This window comes from Sinocyclocheilus rhinocerous, unplaced genomic scaffold, assembly GCF_001515625.1.
Source record: "Sinocyclocheilus rhinocerous isolate Xijiao unplaced genomic scaffold, SAMN03320098_v1.1 scaffold1784, whole genome shotgun sequence".
Classification (NCBI taxonomy): domain Eukaryota; kingdom Metazoa; phylum Chordata; class Actinopteri; order Cypriniformes; family Cyprinidae; genus Sinocyclocheilus; species Sinocyclocheilus rhinocerous.
This window is the reverse complement of record NW_015624569.1, coordinates 253,394-270,347: the sequence shown is the minus strand read 5'-3', so window position 1 is coordinate 270,347 and position 16,954 is coordinate 253,394. Positions and strand designations below refer to the sequence as shown.

Genomic DNA, 16,954 nt, shown 5'->3' with positions numbered 1-16,954 from the left:
ATACTCTTAGAGCAAAAATGTAGGAGTCCTAAAAAATTATTTTTTATATTTTCTCCTAAATCGGTGCGTTATGAGCTACTCGGGTTATGATGTTTTGTGAATACGGGCCCTGGTCACATTTGTCCCCATTTGCAGCCTAACCATCAATGCTAATAATGTTATATTTGATTGAAGAGGAGGGTCTAAGGATGCCGAAGATGTGACGAGCTTAGACTGTCCTCTTAGACTGACCAATCATAACATGATTAGCTAGCACACATCAAAAACAGACAGTCGTGACATGTTTGCCATCACGACGCACTTTCAAGAGCTTAAGGGTGATTGCTTTTCTCTTCTAACACTCATCTACATCCCGACATTCGGACAAGCAAACTCAAAACTCACAAGCGATTGAGGACCTAATGTGGTTTGTTTTCTAAAATCTCTAGAAGGCAGATTTTGGGTCATCTATAGACCAATATAAGTGTTCTAATTCCTCATGATATCTGGAATATTCAGGAAATCACTTGATTGTGAAGTGATTGATCTGCATCTGCACTGATCCGCAACTTGTGTGTTATCTGTTGAAATTTGGCTAAGAGACTGTGCAATAAAAATTACACTCCAAAATATGTTTTGTAAAATAACGTAAATGTGATATGTCAGGGAACATCTAAATGAAAATCAATTTTCTATTATTACGTCAAAAATATTTAATATGACTAAATCAACTTGACTACATCAAAAAATTATGATTAAGAGTAACAGGAAATCACGCTGCAGTTTTTTTTTTTTCCTGTGAAATTTTTCTATTGAAACAGGAATTTGATAGAGGGAGTAAATGACTTTAAAGCTACTGTAGATATGGGTGAAAAGCCAAGGGGTCTAAACGCGAGCTCTGCTGCAACAACTTTCACATTTTACTGTGTAATTAATGAAAACAGTATTGCATGAAGAGCTCAGTTCAGTGAGAGTGTTTGTAACCTCACAGATGAACATCTTGCAGTCACATATCTAACAACATGCCATTTTGATGTGCTTACGATGTTTTATTGCTATCAAAGTGTTTATTCTTGTCAGTCCTGACCTACACTACCCACTGTAGTTGCAGCTGTCTTATGTATCTAAGCAACCAAAACAAGTATGCAGTACACACACTCACACACTTTCTCGAAGGTTATGTGATATAACCTATAACGGGCATATCTAATCCTCTGTGAAACAGGATATGTCACTCCTCATAGCACAACCTTGTCTGTGATCACCCCTGCTTCAAACACACACCTATTTTCTGGTTCCTGGCACCTAATACCAACTCATTCCCTTTCTAGCACTTGCATACAGGCGCATACAGTGTTAATAATGGAAATTAACTCACAAATTCAGTGGCTGTTATTTTCTCCGCTATATGTCATCTGACAGCTCAACATAAATATGAATACACACTAATTCTATGAATTTTAGATAATGCAATTCATATCCAACAAAGACAGAGAACATGCATGTGAATACTTTTAAACTTTCGTTTTTAGAGTTTAGGTTCTTTCTGACTTGAATAATTAAATAATTCCTACAGTTAATTTAGATATGATGCAAATGTGGGTTAACAGTTTTTACACGGTAAATAAACTTTTTTTTTTGTGTCTATAAGGTTTAAATGAGCAATCATGAACACAAATGTATAAATGTATAGGCTAATGTACTGTAATTGTGGTTATTATTGAGTATAACAAACAAAATGTCAAACTCATAAATTAAAAAAAGCACTGAAAGCAAATGAAACAAACAGTGAAGAATTAAAATGGAGACTGACCTTATATGAAAATGGATCACTGGATCATCTTAAAGTTCTCCTCTGTTTTCAGTAGATCATCATGGTTCAGTCATTTTTTATGTACGATCATTTCTGCTTGAATCCATTTTGCATCAAACTTCAGGAAAACTGTGATGTGATTTAGAGTCGACAAGGCTTTATCGTTGTGAATTCATAAGCAAACACGTCCTTTTTCTTGAAGTGCTCCCTAGATTTCATATGCAATTGAGTTTTAAATTTGAGAGTGAAAAAATATTGCTTAAAAAATACTGATAGCCATAAATGACGCATTAACAGTATTTTAAACTAACTACAAAAGTGGTGTTGATTGAGACCCTAAAGACCAAACAATTATTTTACAAAGATATGTACATTTGTTTTTAAGTAGTATGTTTTAAAAGAAGAAAACCTATTTTGGCTTTTCACTTGAATCACTGGGCAACAATGAACAACATAAGAGGTTGTGAAAGAGTTAAGGCCTGTCATCCAAGCATCACAGCAGTTCTAAATATTTTACATAATTGTTTTTTAGCATTATTTTGTGTGTTTCTGAAAAAGACATTATAAAAGTAATACTTAAAAGCTGCTGATGCCCAGGAGATTAACAGATTAAAATGTGCTTTAAAAAAATAACTGCAACTTTCCAGGATTTTAACAGTGTGATGATCCTTGGATCATACAGAATTTGGGTGCATTAACTTAGTGGATATGAATGGCCTAAAAGTTTCTGTTTCTTGGGAGCATTTAATATCCGGTTTATAATGTTGGTCTTCTCAAACATGTTTCTTCCACACTGTGTTCTCCATCTCTTGCGTTTGAGGATTTCTTCAACACACGTTCATCACATGGGCTGGAAATGCCACCACTATGCTCTTCTCTGAGAGATGCCTACTCCTGGTCAGTCTCCCTGAGATAGAAATAATTTAAGTTGGAAACAATGATGGGCACCGGTCGTGCAATGGGGTAGAGATGGGCAAACTAGAGGTCCGTTTCTCGAGTGTCCAAGCAAAAAGTATAAAGGGAGCGTTTAATATCCATTCTGCTGTTAGCTTTCATGTTAGTCTTCTCAACTGGAATGTTTGTTTCTTCATTATGCTCTCCATCTTTTGAATTAGAGGTTGATGATTTCCTCAACCCATGACGTTCATCACATGGGTTTGAAGGGCCACCATTATTAGGCTCTTCTCTGAGAGACGCCTGGTCTTGGTCAGTTTCTCTGTGGTAGAAATAGTTGAAGTTAGACACAATGACAGGCACCGGTAATGCAATGGTCAACACCCCTGCGATGGCACACAGCGAGCCCACAATTTTTCCCCCCACAGTCACCGGTCTCATGTCACCATATCCAACTGTTGTCATGGTCACTACAGCCCACCAGAAGGCATCTGGGATGCTGGAGAAGTGAGACTCGGGTTCATCTGCCTCAGCGAAGAAAACAGCACTGGAGAATAATATGACACCAATGAAAAGAAAGAAGATCAAGAGGCCCAGCTCTCGCATGCTGGCTTTTAGAGTCTGGCCCAGGATCTGAAGCCCCTTGGAGTGTCTAGACAGCTTAAATATGCGAAACACCCGAACCAAACGAATGACCCTCAGTATGGCCAGTGACATGGCCTGCTGGCCATTATTGTGCTCCTGGCCCTGCTGCTCCACCAGCTCTGTGCCCAAGGTGATGAAGTAAGGCATGATAGACGTGATGTCAATGATGTTCATGATGGTTTTGGAGAATTCAGACTTACTAGGACAGGCGAAGAAGCGCACAAAGAGCTCAAAGGTGAACCAAATCACGCAGGTGGTTTCAATGATGAAAAACGGGTCGCTAAAAGTGAGCGATGGACGCTCTTGAGTACCATTGATAGCGCGACTAGTCACTGGAAGCTCTCGCTCGTCGCGAAACTCGGGTAAAGTTTCCAGACAGAAAGTTATGATGGAGATGGTTATGACGATGACGGAGACAATAGCTATGCCTCGTGCAGGACTAGAGCTTTCAGGGTACTCAAATATGAGCCATACCTGTTTCTGAAACTCATTCTGTGGTAACGGTTTCTCTTCTTCTTTAATAAAGCCCTCATCCTCGCGGAAACGGTCCATTGCTTCTTCTCCCAGCTGATAAAAGCGGATTTCGTCTGCAAAAACGTCGATTGACACGTTAACAGGTCGTCGGATTTTCCCGCCGGACTGATAGAAATAAAGAATTCCGTCAAAACTCGGTCTGTTGCGATCAAAGAAATACTCGTTCCTGAGGGGGTCAAAATACTTTATTCTCTTGTCCGGGTCTCCCAGCAAAGTGTCGGGAAACTGGTTCAGAGTGCCCAACTGTGTCTCGAACCTCAGTCCGGCAATATTGATAAGAACTCGTTCGTTGTTCTCATGGTCCATATCCATGTCCAGAATGCCCTCATCAAACAAATGGGGACTGTAATAATCCACCGTATTCTCAGTGGAGCCCATCATTGTGTTGTTCATGTCGTTCATTTTCCATGAGCTCTGTTGTGGACTTCTCGAATATAGTTCTTTGTTGTGGACCAAGCGTGGATAATCCAGGGAGTTTTGGTTTTGGTAGGGTTCTCCATCACTGCCTCCTTCACCCCGCTTGTCAAAGCTCACCAAAGCTATCTCCATTTCCAAGCCATTAAATATTCAGTAAGAAAAGACCTGTAGAATTCAAAACGAAAAGCCCCTCGTACATCCACACTCGTTTTCTTTGCCGCTAGATTATTTTCTTCTGCTGCGGATAAAGTGCACTACAATCCAAACATCCTCCCATCACTCTGGTAAATACATGTGTGCGCGCTGAGCGTAAATACTGGAGTGATTCCCAGGCGACTCGGTTCTGTTGAACAGATTATTTTGAATGAACCGATTCGCCCGCTTGTCAAAGCTCACCAAAGCTATCTCCATTTCCAAGCCATTAAATATTCATTAAGACAAGACCTGTAGAATTCAAAACGAAAAGCCCCTCGTACATCCACACTCGTTTTCTTTGCCGCTAGATTATTTTCTTCTGCTGCGGATAAAAAAGTGCACTACAATCCAAACATCCTCCCATCACTCTGGTAAATACATGTGTGCGCGCTGAGTGTAAGTACTGGAGTGATTCCCAGGCGACTCGGTTCTGTTGAACAGATTCTTTTGAATGAACCGATACGCAAAGCGTTGGTTTATCACTCGACTGCAAGGACTTTCTGTGGTGGGTGGAGTGGAAACCAAGTCATATAGTGATAAACAACGCTGTAAAACTAAATGTATATATAATAAGAAGATGCGAATCCCCGCGTCACACAAATGAACTAAATCATTACAGCGAACCATTTCACTGAAATTAATTGTGTGTGGCATCTGTGCTAAATTAGCATACATTCACACATGAGTTGACAACATTTCGCCTCGGTCTAAGTTGCATCACCACAGTTCTTGTGTGTGTTTGAATAGGCTATGTGATTTTCTGATTTTTTATTTTAAGAGACAGTGCAATATTTAACTGAGCACAGATAAATTACAGGGACGATTCGTGTAGGTGCATCAATTAAAAACTGATGGTCATTTTTACTTTATTCTCACAGGACCAAGACTTTATTTATTCTCACATGGACCACAGACATTTTTAGTTAAGTAATATGGAATCAGGGCCGGCGCTAGCTATAGGCAGAGCAGGCGATTGCCTAGGGCCTCAGGCTTTGAGGAGGGGCCTCCATAACCGTAACATCCCCTATATGCTAGTCCACCAAGACGGGCAGCAAATTCTAGCTTCATTGTTCATTGGATATAGTTGAATTGTCACTCATCTGCAATTAAACCATTTATTGTTGCTGTTTCAAAGCGGGTCCCCCCTTCTCAATGTTTGCGTAACGAACGCATCCTTCAGGTGCTGCGAACTGTGCGATGCAAGCGGCTAAATAGACATGCAAAGAAGTACAGCTCCTAATGCAGGTGTGTGAGTTGTCGTCGTCTATTTTAGAGTGAATGCATGTATTCTAAATATAAACTTGTTCTGTCGATCAGCGTCATTTCTGGAAAGATCATTCACCGCTTTACTACGAGTTTAAAAAAGCGCGAGCGCCGTTGACGCGCCAAGACGCGACGCTTTGAATTTGCGCGTACAGTGAATGGCATCGCGTCGGGAGCTGACTATCAAAATAGCTACAAAAGTAAAGGCAGATAAGTTTGTATTCAAAGTTAAAAAGCAAACACACTAGAACATTTTTTAATGTTTCAAATAAAGGATCTCATATGTATCTTCTAAATTCTGCTGATGATACTACATTACTGCTTATAATTTCAGTTTCAACTGAACTAGAAACTAGAACTACAAAATAACTTTTTTCTGCTTAGTAGTCTTTCTCTTCCACTTGATTTGTGTGTGTGTGTGTAGTATTTAAGGTAACAATGCAATGCATAATATCATATTATTGATATTAATAATATGACAATATCTGTAGTCAATATTGATTAAATTGGAGGGGGAAATCCTGCCCATACCCAGCTAGGGAAAAAATGATAAAAGCACTTATGTTCATCTACTGAAGTGATATTCTGGAACTGTGAATAAATTGAATAAAACAGCAAATAACAACAACAATAACATCTTCATCAAACAAAAAAGAGATTACCTTAGATAAAGTTTGATTAATATACAGTACCAGTCAAAAGTTTGGAACCATTACTATTTTTTATGTTTTTGAGAGAAATTTCTTCTGCTCATCAAGCCTGCATTTATTTGATCAAAAATACAGAAAAAAAACGGTAATATTCAGCAAGGATGTGTTAAATAGATAAAAACTGATAGTAAAGACATATTGTTATAATATATATATATAATTTTTAAACAACTGCTTAATAATCAACAAATCCTGAAAAAAGTATCACTGGTTATAAAATAAACATTAAGCACTGTTTCTAACATTGATAATAATTCAGCATATTAGAATGATTTCTGAAGGATCATGTGACACTGAAGACTGGAGTAATGATGCTGAAAATTCTGCTTTGATCATAGAAATATATTTCAAAGTATAGTAAAATAGAAAACCATTATTTTAAATTGTAATAATATTTCACAATATTATTGTTTTTTTCTGTATTTTTGATCAAATAAATCCAGGCTTGATGAGCGTAAGAGACTTTATTTTAAAAAAATTAAAAATAGTCAAACTTTTGTACTGGATAAGTAAAAATATGCAAAATGTAAAAATAAATGTTGTATAAACAAAAAGGTTAGGGATCATATTTGTTTCAAGCGCTTTTTATTGGGGGTGGGGCGCCTCCAACATGAATTTTGCCTAGGGCCTCCTAATGTCTAGAACCGGCCCTGTATGGAATTACACACAGTTTAAGCCCCACATGAACAAAAAACTTGTTAAGCCTAAATGTGACAATGTACTACCAGCTACCAATTTTATTTTCAAAATCTGGAAGATTTCCTCCCACTAGGATAAAACTATGGCAACAACACTTCTGACTGACTTACTGCTCAAGACACCTGTGAAGCCAGCTTGATGACTCAGGTCATTAACATACGTGTTAGACATAAAACTTTGAAATTCTTCCTCAAACATCTTAACATCTTTGACAAATTAGCAGTCAGTACCCATGCAGATAAATTTAAAACGTAATTAGGCCTAATTTGGACACAATTAAACATGAAAAAGTTATCTTCGATAATTATATTTAGATATAGGCTACAAATGTTACACAGTGCTCAATACACAATATGTGGTATTTTACTAAAATGTTACTTTTTTTAAAAACTTTCTTTCATTAAGGGTGAGACAGTTACACCACCTAGATTTTTTAATTAAAAAACCAGAAGAGGTCCATTCCTGAAGCCCTAATTTACCTGAATTTACTCTACACACACACACACACACACACACAAACTGTTTTACAAATGCCCTGCACGTCTTGCCTTGTCTTCATGGGTTTATACAGCTCTATTTATACTTTTACTATAGCATCCTGGCTATAAAGTACCTGTATGTAAATCTGTATATTACTTTTGGATGATTTTGGTCATTTTAGGTACAACGTTTAAAATCCAGAGAACACAATCTCTCAGTCACGCTCGGAGAGGCACGTCCCTGTTATCATGAGATTTTTTGAGCTGAGAAGCTGTGATATCTTATAGAAGTGCTTTATCCCTCAAACAGTGCATCATTTGCCCTCTCCATATGCGGAACAATCTGCCTGTGTGGAAATAAAACACAAAGACTGCTGCTTAAATGATAAAGGCTTAAAAAAGGAATGAGCCATTTAAGTGTAAGATGTAAGAGAGGTCCATTCCTGAAGCCCTAATTTACCTGAATTTACTCTACACACACACACACACACACACACAAACTGTTTTACAAATGCCCTGCACGTCTTGCCTTGTTTTCATGGGTTTATACAGCTTTATTTATACTTTTACTATAGCATCCTGGCTATAAAGTACCTGTATGTAAATCTGTATATTACTTTTGGATGATTTTGGTCATTTTAGGTACAACGTTTAAAATCCAGAGAACACAATCTCTCAGTCACGCTCGGAGAGGCACGTCCCTGTTATCATGAGATTTTTTGAGCTGAGAAGCTGTGATATCTTATAGAAGTGCTTTATCCCTCAAACAGTGCATCATTTGCCCTCTCCATATGCTGTGTGGAAATAAAACACAAAGACTGCTGCTTAAATGATAAAGGCTTAAAAAAGGAATGAGCCATTTAAGTGTAAAATGTAAGGAGAGAGATTATGAGTTGAATGAGTCAAGCGGGTAACAGGTGACAGAGAACTGTATTAACACTGAATAAGGTGGCTGAAGACCTGCTGCTGCTTCTCTTATTGTACTGCTTGATCTCCTACAGCTCCTGGCAATCGCTGCATTCTGTGATAAAATATGACTCAGATGACCTAATCTGAATTCACGCTCTAAAATAATCTCTGCAGCTATATAAAACAGTTTAAAAATACAACTGAAAGCACCTTATTCTCTGCGTGTGTAGTTTGTTTCTCCCATTACTTGTTAAAACAGACATATAAGTGCCGTGACCCCTAAATCACGGTCAAGCATTCACTTAAAGTTTGAAACACTATCAAACACATATCAGCGGAACAATCTGCCTGTGTGGAAATAAAACACAAAGACTGCTGCTTAAATGATAAAGGCTTAAAAAAGGAATGAGCCATTTAAGTGTAAGATGTAAGGAGAGAGATTATGAGTTGAATGAGTCAAGCGGGTAACAGGTGACAGAGAACTGTATTAACACTGAATAAGGTGGCTGAAGACCTGCTGCTGCTTCTCTTATTGTACTGCTTGATCTCCTACAGCTCCTGGCAATCGCTGCATTCTGTGATAAAATATGACTCAGATGACCTAATCTGAATTCACCCTCTAAAATAATCTCTGCAGCTATATAAAACAGTTTAAAAATACAACTGAAAGCACCTTATTCTCTGCGTCTGTAGTTTGTTTCTCCCATTACTTGTTAAAACAGACATATAAGTGCCGTGACCCCTAAATCAAGGTCAAGCATTCACTTAAAGTTTGAAACACTATCAAACACATATCATTATGTATTTAATATGTAAGTGTGTGTAAAGACGGCAAATTATCAGATCTCTGAATTAGTTTATCAGTAATGTTGGGGAGTAACTAGTTACATGTAATGGAATTATGTAATCTAATTACAAAATAAATGTAACTGTAATCTGTTACACTCTTAAAACAGATGTGTTAAAAACAACAACCTGTGTTATATCTTATCACACCTGTGTGTCTAGTTAAGGACAACACATTCTGTGTTAATTTTAACTCAACCAGTGTGTTAATCTTCTTAACACAGGTTGATAATCTTCAAATTACAAAATACAAAAAAAAATCTATTTTAAAAAAAATATATATATTTATTAAAACTTGACTGCTACATTTATATTCACATGTCATTTGAATACTGATTAAGAATAGTATTAACATTAATAATACAAAAAGTAGTTCACAAGCACTGTAAGAATGAACAACATCTACCCCGCTAGAAATGTAATGTTCCCAGAACGTTCTCAGAAAAACAACACAATATGTGTTAACTATCATCCAATCACATTGCTGCTACGTCACTCCACAAGCTGTTAAGCAAATTCACTCCTCTTTTTTCATCGGTGGATGACGTGGATGCACTCATGTCAGGTATATGGATTTCCCCACTAGAAATGTAATGTTCCCAGAGCATTCTCAGAGCGTCCCGCCGGTGTCAATGACGTTCCCAGAACGTTTCCCGAGATGGTCATGATGAGGAGCTCTTTAAAGGGTTGGGGGACGTTATTTGGAGGACCTTCAGGAATTAACTGCTCAGAGTGTATTTGGTCCCACAATACAGTGTGTTAAAGTAACACTGAAGCAGAGTTGAACTTAATGAGAATGTTAACAAACAGAATTACTGAAGGAAGGAGAAACAGAAAAAAAGAGAGCGAGATGAACAGAAACACAACTACAACTGACTTAGTCACAGCCTTAGAGAAAATCAACTGAAATAAAACACATTAAATCTCTCAAGATCTGAGCAGAGGAGGATTAAACCACTCCACAAACAGCATCACCAGCTTCACTTATTACTAACCAGTTTGACTAAAAAAGTTATTTAGAATGGAGGTTTAGATGTCGAATTTTGGTTTGAATTTACCAAGGCGATCAGTGTTTGCTTTAGTTGGGCTCTTGACCCTTTACTTTATTACATTAGTTTTTCTCTGGCTGCTGTAAATCTGTGTTTGCAAAACACATTTATTACGACAAAAAAAAAGTCAGAAGAAAACATGATCGGTCGGTTTTGGTTGATCAGTGATTAAAATTAATGTTTTAATCAGATAATTTGATAGATTAAAAAAACAAAACACTTTGCACAAGACATTTTGAACATCTGTGCAACTATAAGTGCAAACATTCATCAAGAATCAGCATATCAATCTCAACCATGGTGACAATAAACAAAAAGCTTCATGCTGCAGTGCAGCTAGTGTTTGTTTGTTTTTTGTTGTTTTTTTGAATGAATGCATTGCAACATGAATAAATTATGCGCCTGAACTGTCTTAGTATTTTCTTTTATTCTTACTATTTGCTTTAATTTTTGCTATTTTTGTTGTGACTTTTTAGTAGCTTGCTTTGTGATGTTCAAAGATGTTTATCTGAATATTTTGTTGATTGTCACCATTGTCGAGATTCATATGCCGATTCTTCATGTCTATGTGTGCCATAATCAAAAACTTCTTGTGCACAATTGTTTAAATTGTTCAAACACTGTTAAAATTCACCCTGCAGAAACAAACTATAAATATAAATTCTATATTCAACAGTGTAAAATGTAACCCCAGCCACTACATGATGATTGTTTCCAGTATCATATTTTCTCCAAATTTTCTTTGTTATATTAATGTGCTTTGTAAACACAGAATTACAGCGACAAAAGATAATGTTGTAAATTTAAGGGTCAAGAGCCCAACTAAAGCAAACACTGACCACAATGATGGTGATGGTGATGTTTTGTGAAGTGAAACTAATAAATATTTTTTTTTTTTGAGGAGGCACTGCCATTCTGCCCCCATATATATTTACACAGCAAAAAGCTTTAGTCTTCTGTTGCTTTAGCTTCCTTTAGGCATTCTGAATGAGCGGTAAGTCAACAGAGGTTTAAAGAAGCTCTTTTTCTTGTTTCAGCGGGAGCTGAGAGTGCAGCAGATGCCGAGGGCTGAAGTCCGAATGCATGACTTTTGTGAGGGACTCTAATCTGCACACGTGACACAGCTCTTCTCGTCATGAGAGTGCGCCCGGAGCAATAATGCCAGTCTTCAGTGAAATGCAAATGCAAATAGACGCAAGCTCTGGACATGATGGAGAGATGACTACAGCTTGGATGATGGCTGCTTCCTATTTATGTACGTCCTATTTAAAAGCGTCCAGTGCATTTGATGACAGTGATGGCTGTATGTATGTTTATCTACTCATCCAGCTTCATCTTGAGAGAATCTGCATGTTCTTGACTCATATAAAGGTTTTGTCCGCAGGCCTGTGCTAATATAAAAGCACACAACAGCAGCTAATGTGTCAATTGGCCTCTAGCCGCATTACAATTTCATGCACTCGATACAATTTTCTTATCGCATGCATCTTTTTCACCAACCCCAAACACCATAACTACACTATTAAAATATTATTTTAATTAATTTTACTGAAAAATGTTGCAAAGATGCTACAGTAAAAAGGCGTTGACTGGTTAATAAGTTATCTTATACGTAGTATATACAAAAAAATTTTTTTTTAATAAATATGTAATTGTAAAAAGCATATTTTACTTATGAAAGTATGTTTACACCTCTGACTAAAAAAGATAATTGTGAGAAACTTTAAAATAACCTTGAGAATACAATACAATATTTATCTATAATGTGCAAAAAACAACAAGGTTGGCCAAAGTGCTGTACAAAAATAGAATTACAAGAAAAACAGAAATACTGTTTCTTGTATGAGATCATTGTTGGCTTAATCATTGCATTTCAATGATTAAACCAGTGTGCAAGGAATATTGAAGGCCAGAGAGTATGTATTTAAAGCAGATTTAAAAACAGAAATAAAAGACAAACAGAACGTTTGATATTTTTTGTGAAACCGTAATTTCATTATATTTTTATTTTTATGTATTATTTTTTTTAATGCTGAAGTGGAATCAGGCTTTCATATTTTATTATGATTTACAGTAAACATAACCAATTTTTGAAGAAGAAAAAAAAGAATTGCATCAAGCTGAATTTGTTGTTCCTGTTTACGACACTGCCAACACCAAGTTTGTGTGGTTGTATATAAGTATGTCTTAAATTCCAAAAATATATATTTTTTCAAAACAAACATATTAACATAATTATAAATTTTGACAGGATATGCTTTTTATTATTATTTTAGATTTTTTCCACATCTAATTCAATTTTTTTTGTATTTACATAAAATTTCATATTTTCATATTGCATTTATTGTTAAACAGAGAGAGAGAGAGAGAGAGAGAGCGAGAGAGAGAGAGAGAGTGTGTGTGTGTGTGTGTATTTGTACATGCTGAGTAACCGTCTGTGTGTATTTGTGTCTGCACAGGGACAAATGCCACTATGCCAGATTCATACAGTATGCAGCGTCTTGTGCTTACACAGAGCTCTTGGGAGATTTTGTTGCGAGGAACGAGGGAAATAGTAACCATAACAACAGGTAACCACTAACAACCAGCGTTCATCATGTTGAGCACCCTGGTGAGCATCTCTAATTGCAGTGGAAGAATTCAGTTGTTCAGATCAGCAGGCTGGAGATGGTGATATCCATGAGAGCAAGAGCACAGCTCCCTTCCAATTCATGAGACAAAACCAAACATGCCCTACAGGTTTGTTTGCCATTAGATTGTTAAAAAATAACAGCTTGACTGATGTGATCACTACATACATAGCAAATCTCAACTGCCTGGTTATTTTTTATTTTGTTCAAAAATACAATCCACAGAGGCAGAACCAATCATTGCAATACAGTCACATATCATTTGCCATAACGGGTGCAGAATTTTCAGTTCTTATGATCAGGTTTGTCAGTCTTCATGTATTCAGATGGAGGAGGAACAAGCCAGTATTGATGCTTTTAGTTGTGCATAGTCGTGTTTTCATGCATTCTTGGCAGACTGTTTTATCCAAAGAAACTTACATTGCAAAGGTGTACATTTTATCAGTTCATGCATTGCTTATGAATCAAATTAAATGACAATGGGATTGCTGGCACTATGTTCTATTGTGTTTGCTGAATATACATCATGCTTTTAGTCATTTTAGCAGTTTAGCTTCAATAAATGTAAGACTTCTGAAAGTTACACTATGTGTTAATTAAAGAAGTCATGACATGATAAATCAAATTTTCCTTGATCTTTTGGCATATAAGAGGTCTTTGTACCATTAAAACATCCTGCAAGTTTCATAGCTTAAAATGTCCTCCTCATTATAAACAAAGCATTTATTTAATCAAGCTCCAAAAATGGCTCATTTTGGATCTGAGGTGCAAGATGACGTCACCTGGGCACAAACATTTGCATAAACACTGCCTCCAGAGCACGACATTGAAGAACTGTCGTCTTCTAACCATAGGCCCCGCCCACCGGCGTTCAATCACTTAACGGCTGACACTTGATCACACGAGTGTCGCATTGCGTCAAAAGCAAATAGAAATTACAATCACTGCCGCTATCTTGTCTACACTGGATACAATATACAGATGCGTGTTCACTTTCTGACAGTCCACGCGCTTGAGTCGTTCAATAGGACAAATGGAGTGAAAGAACATTCTCTTTGAAGTGTTTGGTTTAAAAAGCTAATTCGCGTCTTTGTACGGATATCAGAAGCATCCCAGCATTTTTAATGGCATCCTGGATCGTGTTCGGAGTATTTTGTTTTGTAAACGAGGCACAGTAGAGTTCACAAAGAAACATTTAGCGAGGGGGCGTTGATACTGTTTCCTATGCAATGACGTTAGCCAATCATAACAGTGGCTGATTACTGACAAGCCTCAAAGGACCCGCCCCTTAAAACAGGTCGTTTTAGACAGAGGGTGAGAATGAGGGTTGAAAATAATCATTTCTCCACATATTTATTTTTTGTGTGCAAAAAAAACTTTACCATTGTAAGTAAACCTAAAGGAACATATTTAAATAATAATAAAAATAAAAAATCCATGTCAAGACCGCTTTAAATAATACAATGAAGTCTTTTATCTCAAAAAACGGAAATACGTTTCTTCATGCCACGAGTCCTTTAAAACACTAGGCTACTATCTGAAGCCCTTTCAGTGCACTGAGTCAAGACAGAAGTCGGAAAGAAAAAAGTCTTGAAGTACCTGCAGGGAACAGAAGAGCGGATGACTAACACTGACCATCATGCACTCAGAGCAAACAGAGAGAGCCCGTGGCATCTGTGCACTGAGAGAGAGAGTTAGCCGGTAAGGGCTGGTCTGAGTGCACTGCTATGAAGGTAAAGCGTCCTGACAGCAGATCTGATCTGATGTAAGGGCATATACCAACAAAACACAGCATCATTCTTAATACTCACAACACAAAATATGTTAAAAAATCATTTCTAACTATACAGTATCTCTATAGTATCATCTTAACCTTTTGTTCTTAACTGGTTGCATACTTTTTTTGCCACACTCTAATGTAAAACGTCTGGTGATGCTGATGTGAAACAAACCTTGAAAAGACATATCTTTTTAATTTGTTTTAAATTAATTCTTATTTTCTTTTAATATTTTGTACACTCTAATATATGATGAATCGTATTACTATTATTATTATTATTATTATTAATAATTGTTTTAATATATAATATTTGTTGATTTATTTTATGCTTTCATCCTGATCTGTTCCGGTTTGATGCTGAGGGGTTTTATGGTATGTCTCATGTGAGCATTACATAAAGCATCAATAATAGGAGTTCTTTTGAAGAGGCAGACGGCAGCTGCTGTCATCGCTGGGCATCCTGCCTGTTCCTGCTGCTCATGAAGGGGTTAAACCCTTCTGTGCATCACAGACGGTTGAATCATCCCTTAGTGTCAGCGGAAGGGAAATGTCTTTATCTTGCTCTAAACAAGACTAAAGTCTGTCTGCTGCACCTCTTGAAGCAGTAAATAAAGTGGCCACTCATGCACAGCATGTGTCTACGTGCTGAAATGCCTTTTACATCCAACATGAATAAAAACTGACTCAAGATATTTTGGTCAAAAAGTATTTTGATGGATTGATTAGTGCAAGTTATTCCAATCTTTTATCCAAATGCTCCACCTCTAAAAAAAAGACATTCCTTTTCTGATGATGTCTAATTGACTGTGTGGGCTGGGGAAAATGAGAACCAATATAACTATAGTATAACATTTACAACTCAATCAAATCACAGATTGTGAAATGGCATTCACATTATATTTAACCTTAGTAATGTCACATATTTTGGTGATGGGCTAATGATTTTGAAATACTGATATTTCCAATGCTGACTGTCATACATTTTATGGCAAGGGTGGGCAATGACCTAAAATAACCATTATTTAATTTTATTTTAGTGTGAAAAATGAATACACATTGCAATTCTGAAGTGAGACATTTCACACCACTTAAATAATGAGATTCATTACTGTAGATTTTTGTGGAGTTTGTTAAATTAAAAATTTATTATGTTTAGTAATAAATAATAAATTAAGGTCTGATTATTTGCGGTGTATTTCATGTTATTAGTGTTCAAATATAATATTAAAATTGTAAAATTACTTATTTTATCTTTAAAAATAAACAACTTTTTTTTTCTTTTTTAAATAATCAGTATATAGTTGATAGTACTTTGAGTCAGATTAAAAAGAAAATAAGTAGTATTTTTTATCCCCATTATCTTTCCAAGTAAAACCCATCAGGATCTGACTGGATTGAACAAAGTGAGGTGTGATGTTATTATTAGTTACATTATTTAGTCTTGTTTACATTAGCAGTTAAAGGTGTTTCATGAATGGAGAAAGTTATATTTGGTGAAAAAATATAGAATCAAACATATTTCCTTGACTTTAGAACACTGATTGGAAAGTTCTTGTAGAATTCCTGGTCTTATTATGAATGATTCGCCAATGCATGGTATAAAGAATAAAAAGGTTTTTCATAATCTTTTCCAACACTTACAGTTTAGGTTGTACAGGCTATTTGATAAAATTAACCATTCAGTCAATTCCAGATAAATAGAACATTCCACTGTTCCTGTTCCCTCAGAAACAAGTCACATTACAGAAGTAAAATGGGTTTGCGAACACCATCTAACGTTAACTTTAAAGTCTACGTTGCCCCAGTGAAGAGAAGAAACACAGAGAAAGAGAGAAAAACAGGGAATAAAAGAGAAAGAGAGGGGGAGGGTTGTGTCAAGGGATTTTAATTGACAGCTTTACAAATCCCCTAGATAGACAGCTTTCCCCTCAGATTAGGAATTAAGAGGAGCGACAGGAGGAAATCATAGCCAGAGCATTCCTGCACACGCGGATGTCCTTTCCTGTCTTTCTCTTCCTGAACATGTGAAAGAGTGTGTGTTTTCTGCAGATAACACTGTCTGATCATCGCTTTTCAGTCTACTGGGATTTGCAGAGATGTCCTCATTGCACA

At 36.6% G+C, this 16,954-nt stretch overlaps 1 protein-coding gene across 1 annotated transcript; it reads right to left on the bottom strand.

Annotated features, from left to right (window-relative positions):
* Positions 1–2,630: 2,630 nt before the first annotated feature.
* On the bottom strand, positions 2,631–4,488 carry LOC107744236 (potassium voltage-gated channel subfamily A member 5-like). The gene has a single exon (XM_016557767.1). It carries the CDS (start codon positions 4,412–4,414, stop codon positions 2,771–2,773), a length of 1,644 nt encoding a protein of 547 aa, XP_016413253.1. The 5' UTR covers positions 4,415–4,488; the 3' UTR covers positions 2,631–2,770.
* Positions 4,489–16,954: the final 12,466 nt, after the last annotated feature.

Coding starts and splice junctions, on each gene's coding strand:
- LOC107744236 (XM_016557767.1), bottom strand. CDS start 4,414: ATGGAGATAGCTTTGGTGAGCTTTGACAAGCGGGGTGAAGGAGGCAGT.